The sequence below is a fragment of the Panicum virgatum genome, chromosome 5N (assembly GCF_016808335.1).
Source record: "Panicum virgatum strain AP13 chromosome 5N, P.virgatum_v5, whole genome shotgun sequence".
Classification (NCBI taxonomy): Eukaryota; Viridiplantae; Streptophyta; class Magnoliopsida; order Poales; family Poaceae; genus Panicum; species Panicum virgatum.
In genome coordinates this window covers 20,084,169-20,103,840 of record NC_053149.1, presented here as the reverse complement: position 1 = coordinate 20,103,840, position 19,672 = coordinate 20,084,169, and the positions used below count along the sequence as shown (strand labels likewise).

Here is a 19,672-nt window from a genome sequence, read left to right as displayed (position 1 = left end):
TAGTAGTATTATTTCTTGATAGCAAAATTTGATAACTTTAATGGCTTAAACATGACCTGATAGGCTGATAACGTAATCAAGTGATTTATTTGGCTGAATTTTGAGTTTAGTTTGGTTTATAGTAACAAAGACTAGCTAGATCAAAGTGAAGTTAGAAACAACAGCAGATTGCATGCCGGAGTTTATGCGTGACGAAAAAGAAAGAAGCTAGAGAAAAGCAAAGAAGTATTCATTGAGATATCGTGGACATGTTAAAAAAAGGAAAGACTGTATGCATGCTTGCATGCATTTGTCAGGGAATGGAAGCTACCAGTCAAGCGCATGCAGGTCTATACCTTTGCATGCAAGATTTTAGGGACCCTAAATTCTGGAGGCCGCGGTTGCTCCACTTGCACCGCCCATTGTATGGGCCTGTCTTCGGATAAATCTTTTTTTAAAAAAAAGATCAGATTTATTAAAATAAAACTCCTTTTACAACTGAGACCTAACATAAAATAAAATTACATTGAAGCACACTACTAGGTTCCTATCTTTCATCTTCTTTGCATCCGACGAAGTCCACTGCTTCAGAAAACACCATCGCCATGGAACTTCACTAGATCCGACAACGAGAATCGCAATTTTCACCAACAGAAGACTCCACAATCATGTAGACCGCAAAAAAGGCGCATAATGCTCAACCACTGTAGGAGTAAAGGGTGCTGAAAGCACATCAGTCATATCTTCTAAAGGTTGAAAATCTAACACCACCATTAGCCATCACCAAGGGCGGCCGGAAGGACAAATCTGCCAACGCCGGTGGTAACACCAACGGCCCGAAAGATGATTCCACCGAAGGGGAAAATAGATCTAATCCCTTCTCAAAGAGGACTAGGCCAACATACATCAATCCCTCCGCGAGGAACACGCCGCCATTGAAGAATACAGTGTATCTCATGGAGAAAATCCAATACAAAATAGAAAACCAGATCGAAGATATCGAAACAACAATCCAAATCCTAGCCTAATTATTTTGAAAAAAAACAAAAAAAAATCTAAAAAGCTGAGAAAGATGGACCCGCTCCTCGTTACCACCGGCTAATGGCCGGAGGCGATCGAGGAGAAGCGGGGTGGCGGCGACGTGGCTTACGTGGCGCAAGGCGGGCCCGAGTCGCCCTTCCTCGCGACGCGTGCGGTTGTTCGACGCAAAAGATACCGTCTTCAGATAAACCTCATCAGACATCATGATTACATACTAAAGTAAATCTGATCTTACAAAGTCGGCAGTTGCTGTTGCTGGCTCAAAATTATATGGGAACTTGTGGTTTCTCTTTTTCCTTTTATTTACCTTTTCTTTTGCAAATTGGTTGGTTTATTTTCTTTTCCGCCGGCCAGCATTGTGTTGCGGGGATTGCAGTAGATTGCTTTTTTCTCTAAAGGAAATCCATGCCAAACCAAAGGCACAGATGCACTCAGACTGACAGCGCCTGCGTCTCATTCTACTTTGTTTTTTTTTTTTTGGCTTCTTTTCGCTGGAAGAGGGCAAGTACTTGGATCCAGGGTTTCAAATCTCGGCCGGGAACCGCCGGTTTCTGGGTTTTTTTCCGTTCCCGGTCCGGTCCGGGACGGTAAACCGGATCCGGTTTTTTATATTTTATGCTTCTAAATCAAAAAATACAAAAGTAATTTGTTTGTGCTACTGTTCCGGTTTTGAACAGTGTCACCGGTTTTTGAAACCTGCTTGGATCACAGGGTTCAGGCGCCACATGCGCTGGACGCTAGAATGGCTTGTCGTGTGTGCTCTCCTGGTGTTTATGGATAATCAAGTGCCATAAACATGTATAGTTATAATAATCAGGCACCAAAATCAATTACTAATTGACTGAATAAGTTAATTGTCCTAAATATTTTCAAGCGTACGGGAGAATATAAGATCCTGTTTTGGTAGAGCTCCCATAGCAGCTTCTAGGTTGAATCCAGGAGAAGCTTTGCTAAACAGTTTTTGAGAGAAGTGATTCTATGCTGATTTTGTGAACTAATTCTCTGAAATGAATTAGTGAACTAGGAGCTGAAAAAGTAGCTTCTCCCGATTCACTTCTCCCACTAGATCAGTTTTTTTTAATTTAATCTTAGAGAATCAATTTCAGCTAGTGAATCACTTCTCTTTGAGAATCAGCTCCCACATTGTAAGGATCGATGGACCAAGAGGGGGGTGAATTGGGCCTTTTTCAAATTTCTAAGATAGATAAAACAACCTTAACCTATGCAATGCTAGTAAGGCTCAATTCCCCAACCGGCTAAACAAAGCAAACTACACAAGCTATCAAAGATATGAAACTAAGCAAGAAAGAGCTAAACTATGATCTCTAAGGTCAAGCACATGAAAGAATGTATGAAAGTAAGTGCTTGAAATGAAAGAGAGTGCAAGAGACAACCGGATTTTTCCCGTGGTGTCGATGTGTTGGCACACACCCCTAATCCACGTTGTGACACTCACTAAGAGTCTTGTCACCTCCCATGTCACCGAGACTTGGGCGCTCACTAAGAGTCTCCGTTCACCATCTCCGCGTGGTGGAGCTCAAGCCACGTACAATCTTCTTCTCCGGGCTCCCACAATCCTTGGCAAGCTCCGCGAGAAACACCTCGATCACCAAGATCGTCTAGGTGATGCCAATCACCAAGAGTAACAAGCTAAGGCCTTCACCTGAGCAAGAACCGATCACCAAGAACGGATGCACACTAGCTTCTCTCTACTCAAGTCCTTAATCTTGTTTCTTGATTGATTGAATGCACAAGTATGTGAATGATGAAGCTCAAGGTGGCTCTTGACTATATTATGAGTGTATGGATGTTGCCTGGTGTCAAGAGTGGGCGAAATGACCCATTGGAGGGGTATATATAGGCAGCTCACACAAATAGAGCTGTTGGAGAAAAGCTGCCAGAAAACTGCGTAGCGCCGGTTAATCCGACGTCCCTCCAATAGTCATCGTCGGTTTAACCGGTGAATGTAAACTGCCCATTCTGAAAACTAGCCGTTACAACTTGGGCAGATTAACCAACGTATCATCGGTTTAACCGGTGAGTGTAGTTGTCCACTGATCAACTAAAAAATCAAGTCTCTGGACAATTGCACCGACGTTAACTCAAACCTATCGTCGGTTTAACCGGTGAGTACAACTTCTGAATTTCTTTGGAAAACCATCTCACTGGTCAATTGCACTGACGTCCTGATTCAAACATCATCGGTTTAACCGGTGTATAGAACTTGAAATACCCTGGAAAAACCAACTCTGGACTAATGCACCGACGTTAAATTCAAACACGTCGGTTTAACCGGTGTATTGAATTTGTCCAGACTCTGCTGACTTCGTTTAACCGACGTATAGAAAATTGAGAGCGTCGGTTAAACCGGTGTATAGACTTTTTCTGATTTTGTCTTTTCTGATTTGAGTCTTGAATGAAATCCAAATATTCTTGAGATATAGTTTGAGAACCACTTATTTGAACTTCTAAAAACCTGAGTGACCATAGTGTGCATCCATTTTCAAATGACCATGTCCATGCTCAAGTTACTTAGCCTTAACCCCTCTTAATAGTGCGATCACTACAAAACTATAAAACCTATACTAACCTAAGTGTCCTTCTCAACCTTATGACACTTAGGACTATAAAGATCCTTAGTCTTGACATATAATTGAGTTGAATACCGAGATCGCCTTTTGAATAATGAAATTGAGGGGCCTCTTTTGACATATGACCAAATGAGCGATAAAGATCTATTAAGCTGCACAAACTCATTAGTCACAATAATGGTTGTCATTAATCACCGAAACATACCTTGAGGGCCTAGATGCTTACAATCTCCCCCTTTTTGGTGATTGATGACAACACAAACATAAATAAACGAGAGAGCGAGAAAGATAAAACAGGATAAACAGAAGCAAACTCGAAGAAGGACCAAAGAGCTCAACGGCTCAAATGAAATCCATAGATATGTCTCGAAGAACGGCATACTCAAGCGACAAATGTACATATCCATGAATTAACACCAAATGGGATAATAAAACATCAAAGTCCTGATAACTACGAGCTCTCTCTAACTCTACCCTCCCCCTGACTCCAACTCCCCCTGACTCTCTCCCCCTTTGGCGTCAAAGCACCAAAAAGGCGAGCTACTGGTCCGGCTGTCGTGGTATTGCGATGAAGCGGTCCGGGTCATCATCGTCGTCGTCGTCGGACGGTGTACCCTCGGTGACAGACGGGAGCTGCTGGTCAGAACTGCCTGCTGGATCTGAAGTGACTGGGGGTGTAGCTGTGGTAGAGGCTCGCGTGCTGGCACTGCCTGGAAGAGGGTCCGTAGAAGTAGTAACCGGCTCAGCAGAAGATGTGTCAACATCTGAAGTAGTGAGTGCTGAAGCTGCCGGCTGTGACGACTGCTGAAGCAAGGAACCCTCTCCTCCTCCCCCTGAAGGTAGTGTCTGTGGTACGACGGGGAGGGCGACTGACTGGACTGCTGAAGGAGACTCCTGGAAGAGTGAAGTCGCTGGCAGTGGTGAGAACAGTGGACGACCGGCAGACCCAAGTAATGCGGACATCGAGAACGTGGTCTCCGGTGTCGCTGAGGTAGCTGGAGCTGCAGTAGGGGCTAGAGCTGGTGTAACGGCAAGCTGAGGTGCTCCAACACCCTGAAGGCCTGGCTGTCCTGGCTGCTGCGGGGCGAGTCCGGTGTGAGAGTAAAGCTGTGAGATCATCCCGAACATCGCCATCATCCCCTGCTGCATCTGCTGAAATTGAGCGTCTGTCCTCTGTGAAACTCTGTCGATAAGCCCGACAAAACGCTCCTCGGTCGCAGCCCGCTCTCGGGCGGCCTCTCTCTGTATAGCAGCAAGCTGAGCCTCATGGGCTCTCCTGGCCTCCTCCTGTGCAAGCCTGTCCTCTCTCTGCTGAGTCACGAGCTGCTGTAGAAGTGCGGTGAGCTCGGATGGCTGAGACACCTGGGACTCAGAGACTGTAGCAGGTGCTGGTGACTCTGGAGCTGGCTCTCTAGACCCCCCTGCCTCGTGGTCGTGACTAGCTAGGGCTGCTGCAGGGAAGTACTCTACGTCCTCGGAGGAGTCTGACTCAAGCTCAGACCAGTGTATCTCATCCTCTCCTCCGGGAAGCTGTGCCTCGGCGGCAAGCAGTGCCTCGTCCTCCTGTGCCACACGGGCCTGTGCCTCTGGTGACAACTGTGCCATGGCAGCTCTCTCTGCCTGTCTGCCCCTCCTCCGGTCCTGTGGAGCTGTCGGTCGGTAAATTGGGAACCGGGGAGCCTCGTCGTGATGGTAGGGAGCGCTGATGGGTGACTCTGCTGGCACAATCATAGAACATATATAGCTGATCCAGTGTGCAAAGGGAAACTGTCGCACCACACCCATCCCGTCTGTGATCACATCCTCTATCTCAGCCAGAATAAAGTCAACTATGTCAAACGGCTCGTGAGTGAGGATGTGTAGAAGCAGGAGCTGCTGCAGTCCTGTAAACCCCTCTGGGTAGCCACTCCTCGGTAGCAAAGTCCTCCGGAGTGCCATGTGTACTACGTATGCCTCTGGGGTCAGCAGGCTGGGAACTCTGGCGTAGGAGGCAGGGAACGGCTGGCGGAAACACTGAGAGATCGCCTCATGAGAAGGTGCAATCCCGCCAATCATCGCTCTGTGCGGTGGATCTGCATCTCCGTAAACCATCTCGTGCAGGGAGACGTCAACTAAGTCAACTCCGAGAATCCCTGCTATCGTCGCTCTCGACAAACCAAAGACCTGGCCTCCATAAACAAAGTGTACTGCTCGACGCTCGGGAGCAATCCAGGCCGTGGCATAGAAGACTCTGACCCAGTCCTCAATATATATGTTCTGCTCAATCTGGAGTAACCTGGGCAGGCCCCTGAAGTGAGCGAAGTGCTCTCTGACATCTGCTCCTCCTGCGGCTGTCCTCAGAGACACCCAGTCAAGCACTCTGTGCGGGAAGATCCTGTGACCCAGCCTCTGGTAGGTCTCGTAGAAACTGGCCTGAAGAAGCGTCCAGAACCTACGGTTGACTCGGCTGTCACGGGTCACGGGGAACCAGTCCTCCTCCTGAACACTCCACCTGAGCCTCTTGACCTTCGCCGCATTGGCCTTGGTCAAGTTCTGGAGCAGCACACCTGGCTCCAGACGCACAACAGTGTCCATACGGAACACTGCGCGCTCGGCCTCTAGGGCATCGGCTCTACGAGCTGCTGCTGCTGCAGCTGTGGACCTGCGAGGCTCCTGTGGCTGGTGACCTCCTCGCGTCCTCGGTCCAGTGCGACGCTCGGTCGCTGGCGAAGTCTCTGCTGCTGGGGACGTCTGCCGAGTGCGGCCAGACCGTCGTAGAGTCGGTGACTCCTGTGTGCTCTGCCCCTGAGACTGCTCAGACTGCTCTGCCTCTGAATCTGAATCTGCAGCTGTATCTGACTGATCTGACTCTGCTGCTGCTGCCGTCGCGGCTCTGGTGGCCCTGGCACCTCTCACTCTGCCCATACCCCTGCCTCTGCCTCTGCCTCTGGGGTCCTCCCTGATCTGGAACGGACGAGCACGGCCTGATGCCTGCTCCTCGGCGGCCTTGGCCACCATCTCGGCCCTCTCGGCCTCCTTCTCTGCACGAGTCCGCTTGCGAGCGGGCTTCTCGACAACGACTTCCTTTCCCTTTCTCTTCTCGCTCAATCGATGGCCAGATGGGCAGCCCAGCATGACACGGCCCGAGCGTGGCATGAATGGGCACGACTAGCCACTCATGCTATGCCATACGGGGACCGGTCTGACCTGTCCCAGGGTCTAACGGCTAGTTTCGGTCAGGCCGGTCTGACCGATCTGCTCTGACAGTTAAATGACTAGTTTTAGGAAGTTGGGTATTTATATTTCTTGACCCTATCTTGCGTGGGCTGCTAGTTCACTAGCTACTTTTGTGCTTCTTGAAGCTTTTCTTTGACCATCAAGCTCTCTCCAACAATATTTGTGAGTTGTGCTACCTAAATTGCATATCTTTTATTGGGTTGAGAGATTGAGCCTGTGTGAGCAAGTAAGCCTTGTGAGAGCTCAAATTTGAGCAGCAGAGAGCAAACATAGCTCTAGCACTTGAGTTCGGCGTCAAGAAATCATTGTGACATTTGTTACTCTTGGAAGCTTTTGCTTCCTAGATGGCAAGGTGTCGCCGGCTAGCTCCCAACGGTGTGGTGAGCAATGGCAAGTTTGTGCGGGCGTGATCTTGCCCCCTTGGTGGAAAGGATCAAGATAGTGGAAACGAGGAGTGGTTGAAAGAAACCCAACTCAAGGGACCGAGTTGAAAGAAACTCACACCCAACGAGTTCCTCAACGGAGACGTAGGATTCACTTTGGTAGTGAACTGAACTTCGGGAAATAAATCCTTGTGTCTCATTTGTGGTTTGCCTCGCTACTTGTTACTCTAGCTTTACATTGTGCTTCCATTTCGATCTACTTGGTTGTGTTGTTTATGTGTGTGCAGGGACTTGAAATATACTTGACATCATCTACAGAGGCACTACACCAAGTTACATTTGTGCTAGAGCTCGAGAGGGGAAAACTCTGACATTTGTGCAGGTTTTGCAGTAGACCGGTCTGCCCGGTCACTCCAATCGGTATAACCGCTTGTATTCTCTGTTCAGCAAACTAAGTGTTAGACCGGTCTGACCAGTTTGACTGGTCTGTGGCTGACAGCTTGGTTTAAGTTTGTAATTTACATAATTTGTAGAAATGCCTAATCACCCCCCCTCTAGGCGACATTCGAGGTCCTTTCACTACCTAAGCACAACGCCTAGCGGTGGCGCAAGAGCGCAGCGATGGCGGCCGCGTCGGCCGGTATGGAGGAAGACTGCCGGTGTTGTCAAGTGATGTAGGGAGGCTGCCGACCTATATGCCTTGCTCTGTCGCCTCTACCGCTCCTGGCCTCCATCCATCGCACGCCAACACAGACAGGCCAATGACGGTGTGGAAGATGGCCGCACCATCGCAAGCTAGCATGGGAGGGAAGGTAGGGGCGGCAGCGCGCCGAGGAGGTAGGGGTGGGGATGCAGGAGGGGTGGGAGCTGCCGCGCCATCGCGGGAGCCGAAAGGGAAGATGTGATAGTGGTAGATGGGCGGCGTGGGTAAAAATTAGGGTTTGGGAAGAGAGTTTTGAGTTTTATATGGATGGTGGAAAGTTAGGGGGACTTGTACCGGGCCACCATTAGGCCTAGCCCTTAGTCGGGTCGTGCCGGGGCCAGCACTATGGGCCAAGATGGTGGCCCAAGCATTACCCGATCAATCGTGCCAGCTCGGGCAATATGGCAATTGTATCAGGGCATGCCTAGGTCGTGCCTTTTCGGATCATGCTTCGGGCCGCCATTTGGCTTGTCCATTTGGCCAACTATACATGGTGGATGCTATATATTTTCTCAAAGATTTTTTACTATCCATCTTTAAATGTTGGATATTCGTGTAAATTACTTTCCTCCCTCTGATTCATTACCTCAATCATCCAGTTCCACCCTCCTTACTCCTGCTACCACCACCATTGCTACTCCTGTTGCTCGGTGCCCTAAGTTAATGCCGCCCCCTCGAGCTGCTTCTCGTGCACTACCCTCGGTGCCTCCAACCCCCGCCGTCTAGTAAATTTGCGCCGCACTTCTCAGTAGCTCGATGGCTAACACTCAAAGATAAGGGATTTGGACTAGTTTGGGCTTTTTCCCTACGTCCATTATGGGGGTGGTGCACTTTGTGTTCTTTGTGTTCGAGTGCTGAATGCTTACAATGGGACGCTTGCAAGTGTGTGAAAGTGTGTGTGTGTGTCGAGAGAGTGAGAATGGCGTGATGTTCGAGAGAAGGCCAGCTCCGTCTTAGAGTAGGTATTACAAGGGACTGAGAACCGACTGGGATTCGACGTGGAGAGGAGAGAGAGCGAGAACGGGCGGATGCTGAATCGCCCGCTGCAGCCGGCGGCAAGCGCTCCCGCTCTCACTGCAACACATTCAATGCGGGCGCTGCGACCTGATGATGGCGTGCTCCCAGCCGGCTGCCGACTGGGACTATAAAACTTGCTCTTATATATCTCAGTGGATTGAATACCTTACCCGTCGTGGTTGACATCCAGGTGAGGAGGTCGAGAGATCCACCGATCAGTGGTGCTCCATCATGTCCTAAAGCCAAGTCTTGTCTGCTCGTCCCGTGACGCCGCCTATCAAGGCCTCAGACGTGTCGGCCAACCCCTGTTAGGGTATGGCACGTGTGTGGTTGCTGCAGGGCCGTCCCAATCCGCTGGGATAGGCTTCTTTGTCCTATTGGAGAGGTCAACTCTCTCTCTCTCTGGGGGGGGGGGGTCGGGCCTCTCTTCCCTGGTCTCGGTGGTGCATGGTGGGACCCTCTAGCCAGGCGTACCTCCCTCTCCCTGCACCAGATAGCGGAGGGTGACCAGTGTAGCTGTCCCATCGGCCTGACGAGGGGAGGGGCGCAGGCAATGCGTGCATGAGTCCGCAACATCATGATGCCTTTGCTGACCAATGGCGCTCCTGTTGGACCCTTGTCCTCGGGCTTAGACCCTATCCTATTTGTCAAGCCCAGCGGCCAAACTTCCCCGATATGCCACCTAGGGGTGGGGTGGGGTCAGACTTGGCCATCGGGTCGGCGCTGGCTCCGGAACCCCGTTGCGCTCATGAGGGTTCGGGTTGATGCCACGTGTCTGTTGGTCGCCTACCGATCGAGCTTCCTGAGTCGCCATTCTGCCGAGTGGGCTGACGCCATGTGCGACTGGCTTTAGCAAGCCATCGAGTGGGATTAAGGGCACATGGGGGCATTTCTTTGGGGTACCCATGGTAATTGACCTCGATACATGCGAATTGAGTGTCAAATCCATATAGGCTCAACTTGAGTGTCACATATAAAGGGGCAATTTGGGAGGGTTCTTCTAAAACGGCTTCACCGAAGTCAAAGCCAAAGAAATTAGCTTCACCTAGCTTAGTTCATTATTACCCCGACTTAAAAAAAATTAGCTTTACCTAGTGTAAGTTCAGATACTACAACTTGTACTCTCATAAGCAAGACTATCCAAAAAAAACCTAGATTAGTTCATTTTTACCCCAACTTAAAAACTTCACACTACAGTGCCTCATGTTATGCAAAATAGTGAGCCGAAGCTGCAATAAACCCTCCCAAAGTGACCGTAAAATTTCTCCTCTATGTGGATCACAACAACCAAGTCTCCAAATATGGTAAAAAGAAATCAGTTAGAATTGTCAATAAAACTAGGTGATTCCTCGCGAGTTGCTATGAGATTTGAGAGAGTTTTGTGATAAACTATGATAAAAAATACAATAGTTCTTTAAATAAAACGCTAAGGAGAGCATTTAGTAAGACAAATAAACACTTAGAATCGAATTTGCTAAAAACAAATAATGATAGATTTTTTTAATAAAGAAAAGCTTGTATAAATGGTACATTTGTAAAGATTACGTTGAAAGCCATATGAGAAATCTCTTGGATGAAAAATAATAGATTTTTTGAGTTATTCTTTGGTTAGAGTAGAAAGAAACGAACAAGACATGGATTTTATAGATATAAGGCGTGCACGAAATTGATTGGATGGTTATAATAATAAAGGTGATGTGGTTGATTTAGATAATAGAGAAATAGTAATAAATTCTTATGGATTCCAATAGTGATGCACATGTTGACGTGACTGAATGAAGTAATTATATATATTATGATTACTTTTATAAATGAACAAACTATTATAATTTAATGCTAGTGTAGTAGATTTTAATTGCATTTGATAATGCATTGCTGACGTGGACAACTTGCATGTTGAGAAAAATTTGAGAAAAATCTCTAGTGAGGATCAACTATATCGGTTTTATAGATACTCAGTTAATTATAGATTTTTCGGTTCTTTTAAAACATGCTCCCTCAGTCTTACGAAAAATTGCTAATCTATTATTTGAAAAAATTCCAAAAAAAAGCGCAATAGGAATTGGACAACAAATAGTCGGATTTGATTTGCATGAAATTAACTTCTGTTCATGATATTAGGAAGTCTGGCTAGTTGAATGAGTCAATAAACGAGACTATAGTGGTTATTTCACACCACCAGCTTGAATGGAAAAAAAATAAATTGCATTTTTAATTGGAAGAAGGGAGAGTAATTTTTCCGTTTTTGAAAGGAGAAATCTGGACTCATGGTGGTCAACAACAGTCGAGACAACCGGCACGCGTTCGGCGGCCGTCCCCCGCCGGCTCGCCCCCTCGCTCGCTGCAATGAGGAAATGCTCCGGCGTGTTCCTCATCCTCACGCTCGCCGTCGTGCTCCTCCTCCTTTCGCCCTCGCCCTCCCCAGTCCCGCCTCCCACCACCGCCGCCACCGGCCCGGTCTCCCACCTCCTCCCCTCCCTCCCCGGCCTCCCCGACCTCTACCCTCCCCCCGCCAACTCCACCGCCCGGCTCTCCTGGGGCCTCCTCCGCCCGCTCCTCCGCCGCTCCGACGCGCTCCCGGGCACCGCCGCGGGCGTCCTCGAGGCCGCCGGTGCCTGGCGGAACCTCACCCTGGCTGTGGCCGCCGCCGCCGCGGCAGGCGAGGAGGGGCGCACTGGAGGGCTCAGCTGCCCGGCGTCAGTGGAAGGGGATCTGGGCGCGGGGCGTGCCAGGATCCCGTGCGGGCTCGCGGAGGGCGCCGCGGTGACGGTGATCGGGGTGCCCAGGGAGGGGGCGGCCCGGTTCCAGGTGGAGATGGTTGGTGCGGGCGGTCAGGTGCTTATGCACGTCAATGTGAGCCTGGGAGCCGCGGGGATGGTGGTGGAGCAGAATTCATGGGCGCCCGAGGAAGGGTGGGGGGAGTGGGAGCGATGCCCGCTCGTTGGTGATGTCGGCCACAGCAATAGCAGCTTGCAGCGAAGGTTAACTGTGTTAATTTTGCCTGGATCTGCATCTCTGGTTTATGCAATGATTTCAGAATCTAGTCCACTAGTTAGTTGCAGATATGATTTCAAATCTTGGAAACTTGCTTATGCCTTTGCTGCTCTCTACTTACTGTTAGGCATGTAAGGTACTGATGTACCTCAATCTCCTCTCATTGACTGTCACACACTTGATGTGAAAGAATATGCAGAAGATTAGTATTTGCGCCAGAGGGAAAGTAGTGCCACCATAGTCCAACAAACAGTCGTTTCCTCGCGTCCTGGTTGAGGCTTCGATTCCTATGACTGTGTTATGATTAGTACTAGGTTCAGGACTTAGCAGGTTTGCTTCAGGATTTAAGAGTCTACATAGCTTAAATGTGTTGTAGACGTAAACACACAAATCCTTAGGGGCAGCTGAAAACTGATTTATACTTAAGAGCTATTTATCAACAGATCCAAACAATAAGAAACTAACAGGAATCTAGTTTATAAGCCACAGTAAACTGCTGTAATCAAGGAAAGATTTATAAACATGCAAATTAGAGCCGATAATATTGTTCTTTGCTTGTAATCACACTGTCATAAAAAGATGCAGAGATTATATCAGCATGGGTGGGAGTTTCACTTGAGATGCCAGCAAAGACATTGCCATATGAATATATGATCTCGTTCTTGAATTAATAATGATTCTGGTGTCATGGTTCAGATAGTTGTATTGCATTTTTTAATGAATGAAATATAAAGTTTACTTAAAATACATTTGCTAGTGATTTAAATTTGAGTACACAAGGTGATAATGTGGACCTTTTCAGTGATATCGTCCTGCATTGCACATGTCCTCTGTTGATTGCTGACTACAGTTAAAAAACCCTTGATTGGTAATGTGACATAATATTTGTGAGTAATTTTATTTACACCACTGTATCTGTTACCAAGATCGAGGTGTTCTTAGATTCTTCGTGTACCAGGTCCATTACAAGCATGCGGTACTCTAGTGACATTTTACTAACCTGGTGAACTGCCATTGTAGAGGCTAGCAGTTTCCTTAGGGAATCCTACAAAACAAGAAGTGATTAACTACAAATTGAACATATGGTATAAGTCAGCATTCATGCAGATTTATTCTTTTGTACTTTTTATTGGAATTTTATGGTGTTCTTTAGTATATTTACACGATGAGTTCCTTAAATTTGCAATTCAAACTTTGATCTGTTAATTAAGTAGTTCTGGTAATCCCGACTTCTGACTGGAATGTCCAGTTATAATAGGTTGCCAACATTTGGCCACTTGATCATATGCTTTCATCAGCATCCTTTATCATACATCTTAGTATCTTGCTGAAAAATAAATTTATAGTCTCTGCTGGTACTGATAAAAGAAAAAATATATTTTTGCTATATGTTTGACCAGTCTAGTTGATGGGCTTGTTCGTTGCAATGAGAAAGTGGGTGCCAGCATCATCCCGGAGAATAACAATACCATGATAAATATTACTGGGAACCAACCTGAAGATGGGCAGAAGCCAAAAGACCGCAGTCAGTTAAGTGGCAGCTTCTCAATTGTTGTAGGAGAGCCTTTTACAGTAACAGTGTGGGCTGGTGGAGAGGGGTTCCATATGACAGTAAATGGCCGGCATGAAACATCATTTGCCTATAGAGAGGTGGGAGTTTTTCAAAGCAATAAGACTTCATACTTTGATTTTGTGAGTACTGCATAATTGTGAAAGCCTTTAGGTTTTTGATAGAGGTCGGAGCCATGGTTGATAGCAGAAGTCAAGGTTTCTGGTGATTTGGAGCTCTTGTCATTCTTGGCTAATGGATTGCCAGTTTCAGAAGAAATCGACATGGCTAGTGTCGCGCTTCTGAAGGCCCCACCTCTGCCAAAGAAACGAACTTTTCTACTGGTTGGTGTTTTCTCTACTGGAAACAACTTCAAGCGGCGGATGGCTCTGAGGCGAACATGGATGCAATATGAGGCTGTCCGCTCAGGCGATGTAGTAGTCCGATTTTTCTCTGGTCTTGTAAGTTCACTTTATGTGCCTTGAGTACTGTTACAATATTTTTAGTTCTTTCTTTGGAACCAGTGTTTCTGTTTAGTTGAGACACGTTAGCAGACAAAAAATCACTTGCTTATTCTCATGTCTTCACAGCCTAATTATTTCCCTATTTTCGCACTAGCTTCAGCATATAAGAACTTAAATTTTCAACTCCACTGAACAAGGCATTGTTGTTCAGAATAATAGTAGAGAGCACCATGTCACACTGATATTATAGCAGTTCTTTCTTCCTTTCTTGAATGTGTAAGACTGTGGAACAAGGTGAAACTTCTACAACAAAATTATCTATAAAGGATAAACTGAAATGACTTATATTATAGGCTCCACTCTGCATCCATCCTAATCCAGCTCCAAAGTATGCAAGAACATTTGCTTGCATTACAAATATTCTTGACAATGTGAATCATGTTCATTTGTATTCTTTAGTAGTGAACCTTCTCTCCTTGCATTAAACTGAGCTGTCATCTAAGCTTCTTTCAATATTCATTTATTCTCAATGTTAATCAAATCTACTTCCATTCTTGCATCATCTTTCTTTATGCGCAAAATGCAGCACAAGAGTGAGCAAGTCAATATGGAATTATGGAGAGAATCTCAATTGTATGGTGACATCCAATTGATGCCCTTTGTTGACTACTATAGTTTGATCACTTTCAAGACCATATCAATTTGCATGTTTGGGGTATGATATCTTCTTCAGGCTTTCACCTTGTTATTTTGAGTCTTTTTTTTTCTCTCCTAATGAAATGAAATGCAGCTCTCCTGCACGTTTGGGGGCGGAAAAAATTATTTTGTTTGGACTATGGACCATGTCACCATCTTGAAAGAATGCATTGAATTCTAATATTTTATTTGCATGATTTCAAATAAAAATTGACTTTTATTTGTGGCATTTTTCCGTATCATTTTATTTTGGTAGTCTGAGTTGTGGATGATTCAGATGGTGAAATTTTCATTCAGATGATCAGACTTAGCATTATCTGAACTGTAGTTTTTGTATTTCAGTTTATCACAGCTTGGTGCAATCAGACGAAGCAGTCTGTTAAAACCAGGGTTGGATGGTTTTCTTTTTCCCAGTACTTGTGCGTTTCATACATTTCTTGGCTCATTTATATCATATAGTTCCCTTAAAAAACTTCCAAGGAAGCACACTGGCTGCTTAAAAGTTGGAATCTTTCCAGCCCCTTGAAAACCCCTTTCTTCTTTTATTGCTGGCAGATAGGGTCCTCTACAAACAGTTAATATTCTGATGCCAAAGAGATTTCCATGAAGTGTAAAAGATATCAATACCTTTGCAGTTTATGTTGTTTTTACTAGCTATTGTACCTGCAGCCTAATCATGTAGTTTTTGTAATAATCAAATGGAATACTTGAGGTATAGCTTGCAAGCTTCACCATCTGTTGTGCAGTTACACATTTTGACAAAAATTGAAATGAGAAGTTGAGGCACAAGGCATCGTTGCCTTGCTACTTGATTGAGGGAAAGAACTGGACTTTAGTTTGTCATGATTTTTGAGTAAAATGCACTGATGGGTCCTTAAATTAGTGATGGTGTGTCAAGTAGGTCCACGAACTCCGAAAATGCAGATTCGGCCCCCTAATCTATTTAAGTGTGTCACTGGAGGTCCAAAACCCCTTTGACCGGGTCTGACCGCCTACGTGGCTTGCCACGTCGGTCCTACGTGGCCTCTCTCTCTCCCTCTTGCTCCCACCTCTCCCCCTCCCGGCTACGACGGCGCCGGCGGCCGGACCCGCCCCCTCCCCTATTCCGGCCTGCAGCCGTCCTCCAGCGGCGCCGCCCCTGCCCCCCGGCGGCTCCGCTCCCCTCCCGGCGCCGGGCAGCGAGGCTCCGCGGCGATGGGCGAGCGGGCGGCCGGCACGGACGGCGGACCCTCCTTGCGGCTCGGCGGCCTGCGCACGCGCCATGGCGGAGCACGCGGTGGCCAAGCGCGACGGCAGGCAGAGCGCGCGGCAGGCCAAGCGGCGGCGAGGCAGGCCGCAGAGGTGCGCGCACGGGCGGCCGGCCGGAGCGCCGTGGGCGGTGCGGAGGTGACGGCGGCTCGCCCTTCCCCTGCTCCAGCGGTGTCGACGTCGGGCGCGCGGAGCTCGTGCTCACGCGCGCGGCGGCGCCGTGCGCGCGGTGTGCGTCGGCGGCGGCGGACGCGGACGCCATGGCCGCAGCTCTACGCCGGGCACGGAGCTCGCGCGCGCGGATGAGGACGGCGGGGCGGCCGTCCAACTGCATCCGGGCGTGGGAGGAGGCGTGGAGGAACTGCCGTAGGCGGGCCCCTCCTCCCTCGCCGGCAGCGGCCTCGTCCCTCGTCGAGCTCTGCCGGCCTCGCTCCTCGACGCGGAGCTCTTGGCGGGAGCTGGGGTGGTGCGCGGGACCGCCGACGGTGGTGCGGAGCAGGTGGCGCGGGACAGGGCGGGGGCGGCGCTCGGGGGCGACCAGGGACGGCGGTGGCAGGGGTGGGGGCGGTGCTCGACGGCGGCTCGGGACGGCGAGGGTGGGGGCCGCGCTCTGGTGAGGGAGGGGGAGGGAGCTCCGCGGGGCGCGCGCGAGCGCCATGGCCCCAGGCTCGAGCTCGGAGCGCCGCCGCCATGGCCCCGCGCCCCACCGGCGAGGGAGGGGGAGGGAGCCCTGCGGGGCGCGCACGGGCGCCATGGCCACGGGCCCGAGCTCGGAGCGCCGTCGGACCTGCGCGGATCCGGCCGCCGGCGCCGTCGTGGCCGGGAGGGGGAGAGGTGGGAGCAAGAGGGAGAGAGAGAGGCCACGTAGGACTGACGTGGCAAGTCACGTAGGCGGTCAGACCCGGTCAAATGGGTTTTGGACCTCCAGTGACACACTTAAATAGATTAGGGGGCCGAATCTGCATTTTCGGAGTTCGTTGACCTACTTGACACACCCTCACTAGTTTAAGGACCCCCAGTGCATTTTACTCATGATTTTTTATTTGCCTGTTGTGTTATGGTGACATGTTGTATGGATTTAGTAACTTTTCAAATTGCACGTATAAGCAGAGTTAAAAAAAATGCATGCACATCCTATTCAATGTTCTTATGGCGTCGCCTAGGCGACAAGGCGCTCCCCTATTTTGGCCCGCCTAGGCGTTTTAGCCCGCCTAGGCGTCGCCTTAGCCCGCCTAGGCGGCTAGGCGGTGGTGACTCGCCACAACTCGCCTTAACGCCGTAAGAACATTGATCCTATTAGCATACACTTATATATCTTTTGTTGCAATTTTGCAGACCAAAATTGTTCCTGCGAAGTACATCATGAAAACAGATGATGATGCTTTTGTTAGGATCGATGAAGTGATCTCAAGCCTGAAGAAGAGCAACTCCCATGGCCTTCTGTATGGTCTAATTTCTTTCCAATCTTCACCACACAGAGATAAAGATAGCAAATGGTTCATCAGTCGGAAGGTATTCCCTGCAGCATTTGTTATGCAAGAAGATTTCATTTGATTGGTTGCTTTTTCACACTCGTGAGAAATTCAGGAATGGCCTTTCGACATGTATCCACCATGGGCACATGGTCCAGGTTACATAATCTCACGTGACATTGCTAAGTTTGTAGTCCGAGGTCACCAGGAACTGACTCTTCAGGTAGGAAATGATCAACGGATTTCCTATTTTGTTATTTTGGTGCACATCGGCGCAGATCTTGATTGATCTTGTTGCTGTCTCAGCTATTCAAACTCGAAGATGTGGCAATGGGGATTTGGATCCAACAGTACAAGCGCAGCGGTCAACAAGTAAACATCGTGACTGATGATAGATTCTACAGCGAAGGATGTGAGTCGGACTATGTCCTTGCCCACTACCAGACCCCAAGGCTTATGATGTGCTTGTGGGAGAAGCTTAAGACGGATTATCAAGCTGTATGCTGTGAATAGCATCTGCACCAACACTTGCAAGTAGGAAGAGTGATAGATTAGCCTTCTTGTACAACACCTCACCGAGATTTTTTGGCTTTTAGTAGATCAGTGGAAAATTGTTGGAACCAGGCGCGCAACACTTGTAAGTTGTAACATTGGGTAACTGCTTTGTCATATGTCCTTGCTCTCAGTTTTTCATGTGGGGAGGTAACACTCAGGATTCTACGTTTTTTGGAATTACTGATGCTGTTGAAATAGAGTTCATGTACTTGAGAGAGAGAGAGAGAGAGGGAGAGGGATTACTGATGCTATTCTGCATTGTGTACAAGTACCGTTCTCTTTTGCTCTGCATTGTGTACAAGTACCGTTCTTGCCTTTGTGTTCCGATGGCTGTCGAGGACAAGTGCAATTGACATGTGAGACAAGGGAGCACAATATCCTCTTGGGTCCTGTTTAGTTCTCTTTACATGTAAACGCAAAAAATTTTTGCGAAGGAATTTTGCCAATTTGAAGTACTAAATGAAGTCTATTTACAAATTTTTTTGCACAGATGGGTTGTAAATCGCGAGACGAATCTAATGATATTAATTAATCCATGATTAAGTAATAATTAGCGGATGATTACTATAGCATCACTGTTGCAATCATGGATTAAGTAGGTTCATTAGATTCGTCTCGTGATTTACAGCCTATACATACAAAAAAATTTATAAATAGACTTCATTTAGAACTTCAAATTAGCAAGATTCCTTCGCAAAATTTTGCGTTTACGGTTTTTTTGCGTTTATGGAGTGCTTGGTTGGGGGTGCGAGCTGTGAGCCAGCAACTTAAACTCTCACCTATCTCAGTTGCTGAAAGCTCCATCTTCGAGGATAGAGGATACGGACGTCCAGGCGATGTTCGTCTCAGATGCTGAAAGCTCCATCTGCGCGGATACGGACGTTCATGCGATGTCCTAGATAAACTTAAAAGGTAGTTAGTAGCCTGACTCCACATTTTTCACAAAAAAGAATCTCAAGAAAGAGAGAGGAAATATACCAACATTAACAATGTTCATTGCAATATAAACTTAATGCGAGTAGTAGAAAAGGTATGCTAATATCACCTAATCCCATTTCCATTGTGCAGAGATAGCTCGGTTGGACCAAAATTTCATATCAAATAATAACAAGAAAAAGAAAAAATAGAGAAATGTCATTTTTTATGTTGAGAAAATCTTTCTTTCTTCCTTCAAATTATTTTTTCCCATCGAAGTTCCAAATTATAATTCGTTTGACGTTTTTAGTCCTCGAACGTGTTTGGTAAAATTTTACACAAAAAGACGAATGCATGCATGGAGTACTAAACGAAGTTTATTTGCGAAACCTTTTAATGGATGGGTGTAACTTTTCGAGATGAATCTAATGAGCCAAGTTTCATCATGATTGGTTACAGTGATGCTACAGTAACCACCCCCAAATCATCCTCTAATCATGCGGTCAAAGACCTTATTAGCTACATCACATGCTACAGTACCATAATTATGAAGATTGTTTCATAATTAAATTTCATCTAATAGCTCTAATTAGTGGTCAAAGGGCAAAAAGTTTTCATAAAAACTTTTACACCCTCTAACCAAACACGCCCCTAAATTTAACCACTTGTCTTATTCAAAATTTTATACAAAATACTTGTTTTATTGTGGCTTATTTTATTACTAATAAAAGTTCTTCAAAAATAACTTAAATTTAATTATATTTGTAGAAATTTTTTAAATAAAATAAGTGGCGAAATTTAAGGTTAAAATATCAACCGAATTATACTTCGAGGGAGGAATAAAAGAAT

General features: G+C 47.3%; 1 protein-coding gene across 1 annotated transcript; it reads left to right on the top strand.

Moving 5' to 3' along the window:
* Positions 1 to 11,208: 11,208 nt before the first annotated feature.
* LOC120673123 (hydroxyproline O-galactosyltransferase GALT3-like) lies at positions 11,209 to 18,232 on the top strand. Its single transcript, XM_039953820.1, has 7 exons — positions 11,209 to 11,911; positions 13,325 to 13,574; positions 13,659 to 13,934; positions 14,524 to 14,652; positions 17,217 to 17,393; positions 17,469 to 17,576; positions 17,660 to 18,232. The coding sequence occupies exons 1-7, from the start codon at positions 11,277 to 11,279 to the stop codon at positions 17,864 to 17,866; spliced, it is 1,782 nt and encodes a 593-aa protein (XP_039809754.1). The 5' UTR covers positions 11,209 to 11,276; the 3' UTR covers positions 17,867 to 18,232.
* The last annotated feature ends 1,440 nt before the right edge of the window (positions 18,233 to 19,672 follow it).

What these genes read in the sequence shown, in the direction of transcription:
- LOC120673123 (XM_039953820.1), top strand. Translation starts at nt 11,277, where the DNA reads ATGAGGAAATGCTCCGGCGTGTTCCTCATCCTCACGCTCGCCGTCGTG. An exon ending in TCCGATTTTTCTCTGGTCTT is followed by an intron (nt 13,935 to 14,523) that starts GTAAGTTCACTT and finishes CGCAAAATGCAG; the next exon opens with CACAAGAGTGAGCAAGTCAA. An exon ending in AATGGTTCATCAGTCGGAAG is followed by an intron (nt 17,394 to 17,468) that starts GTATTCCCTGCA and finishes TGAGAAATTCAG; the next exon opens with GAATGGCCTTTCGACATGTA.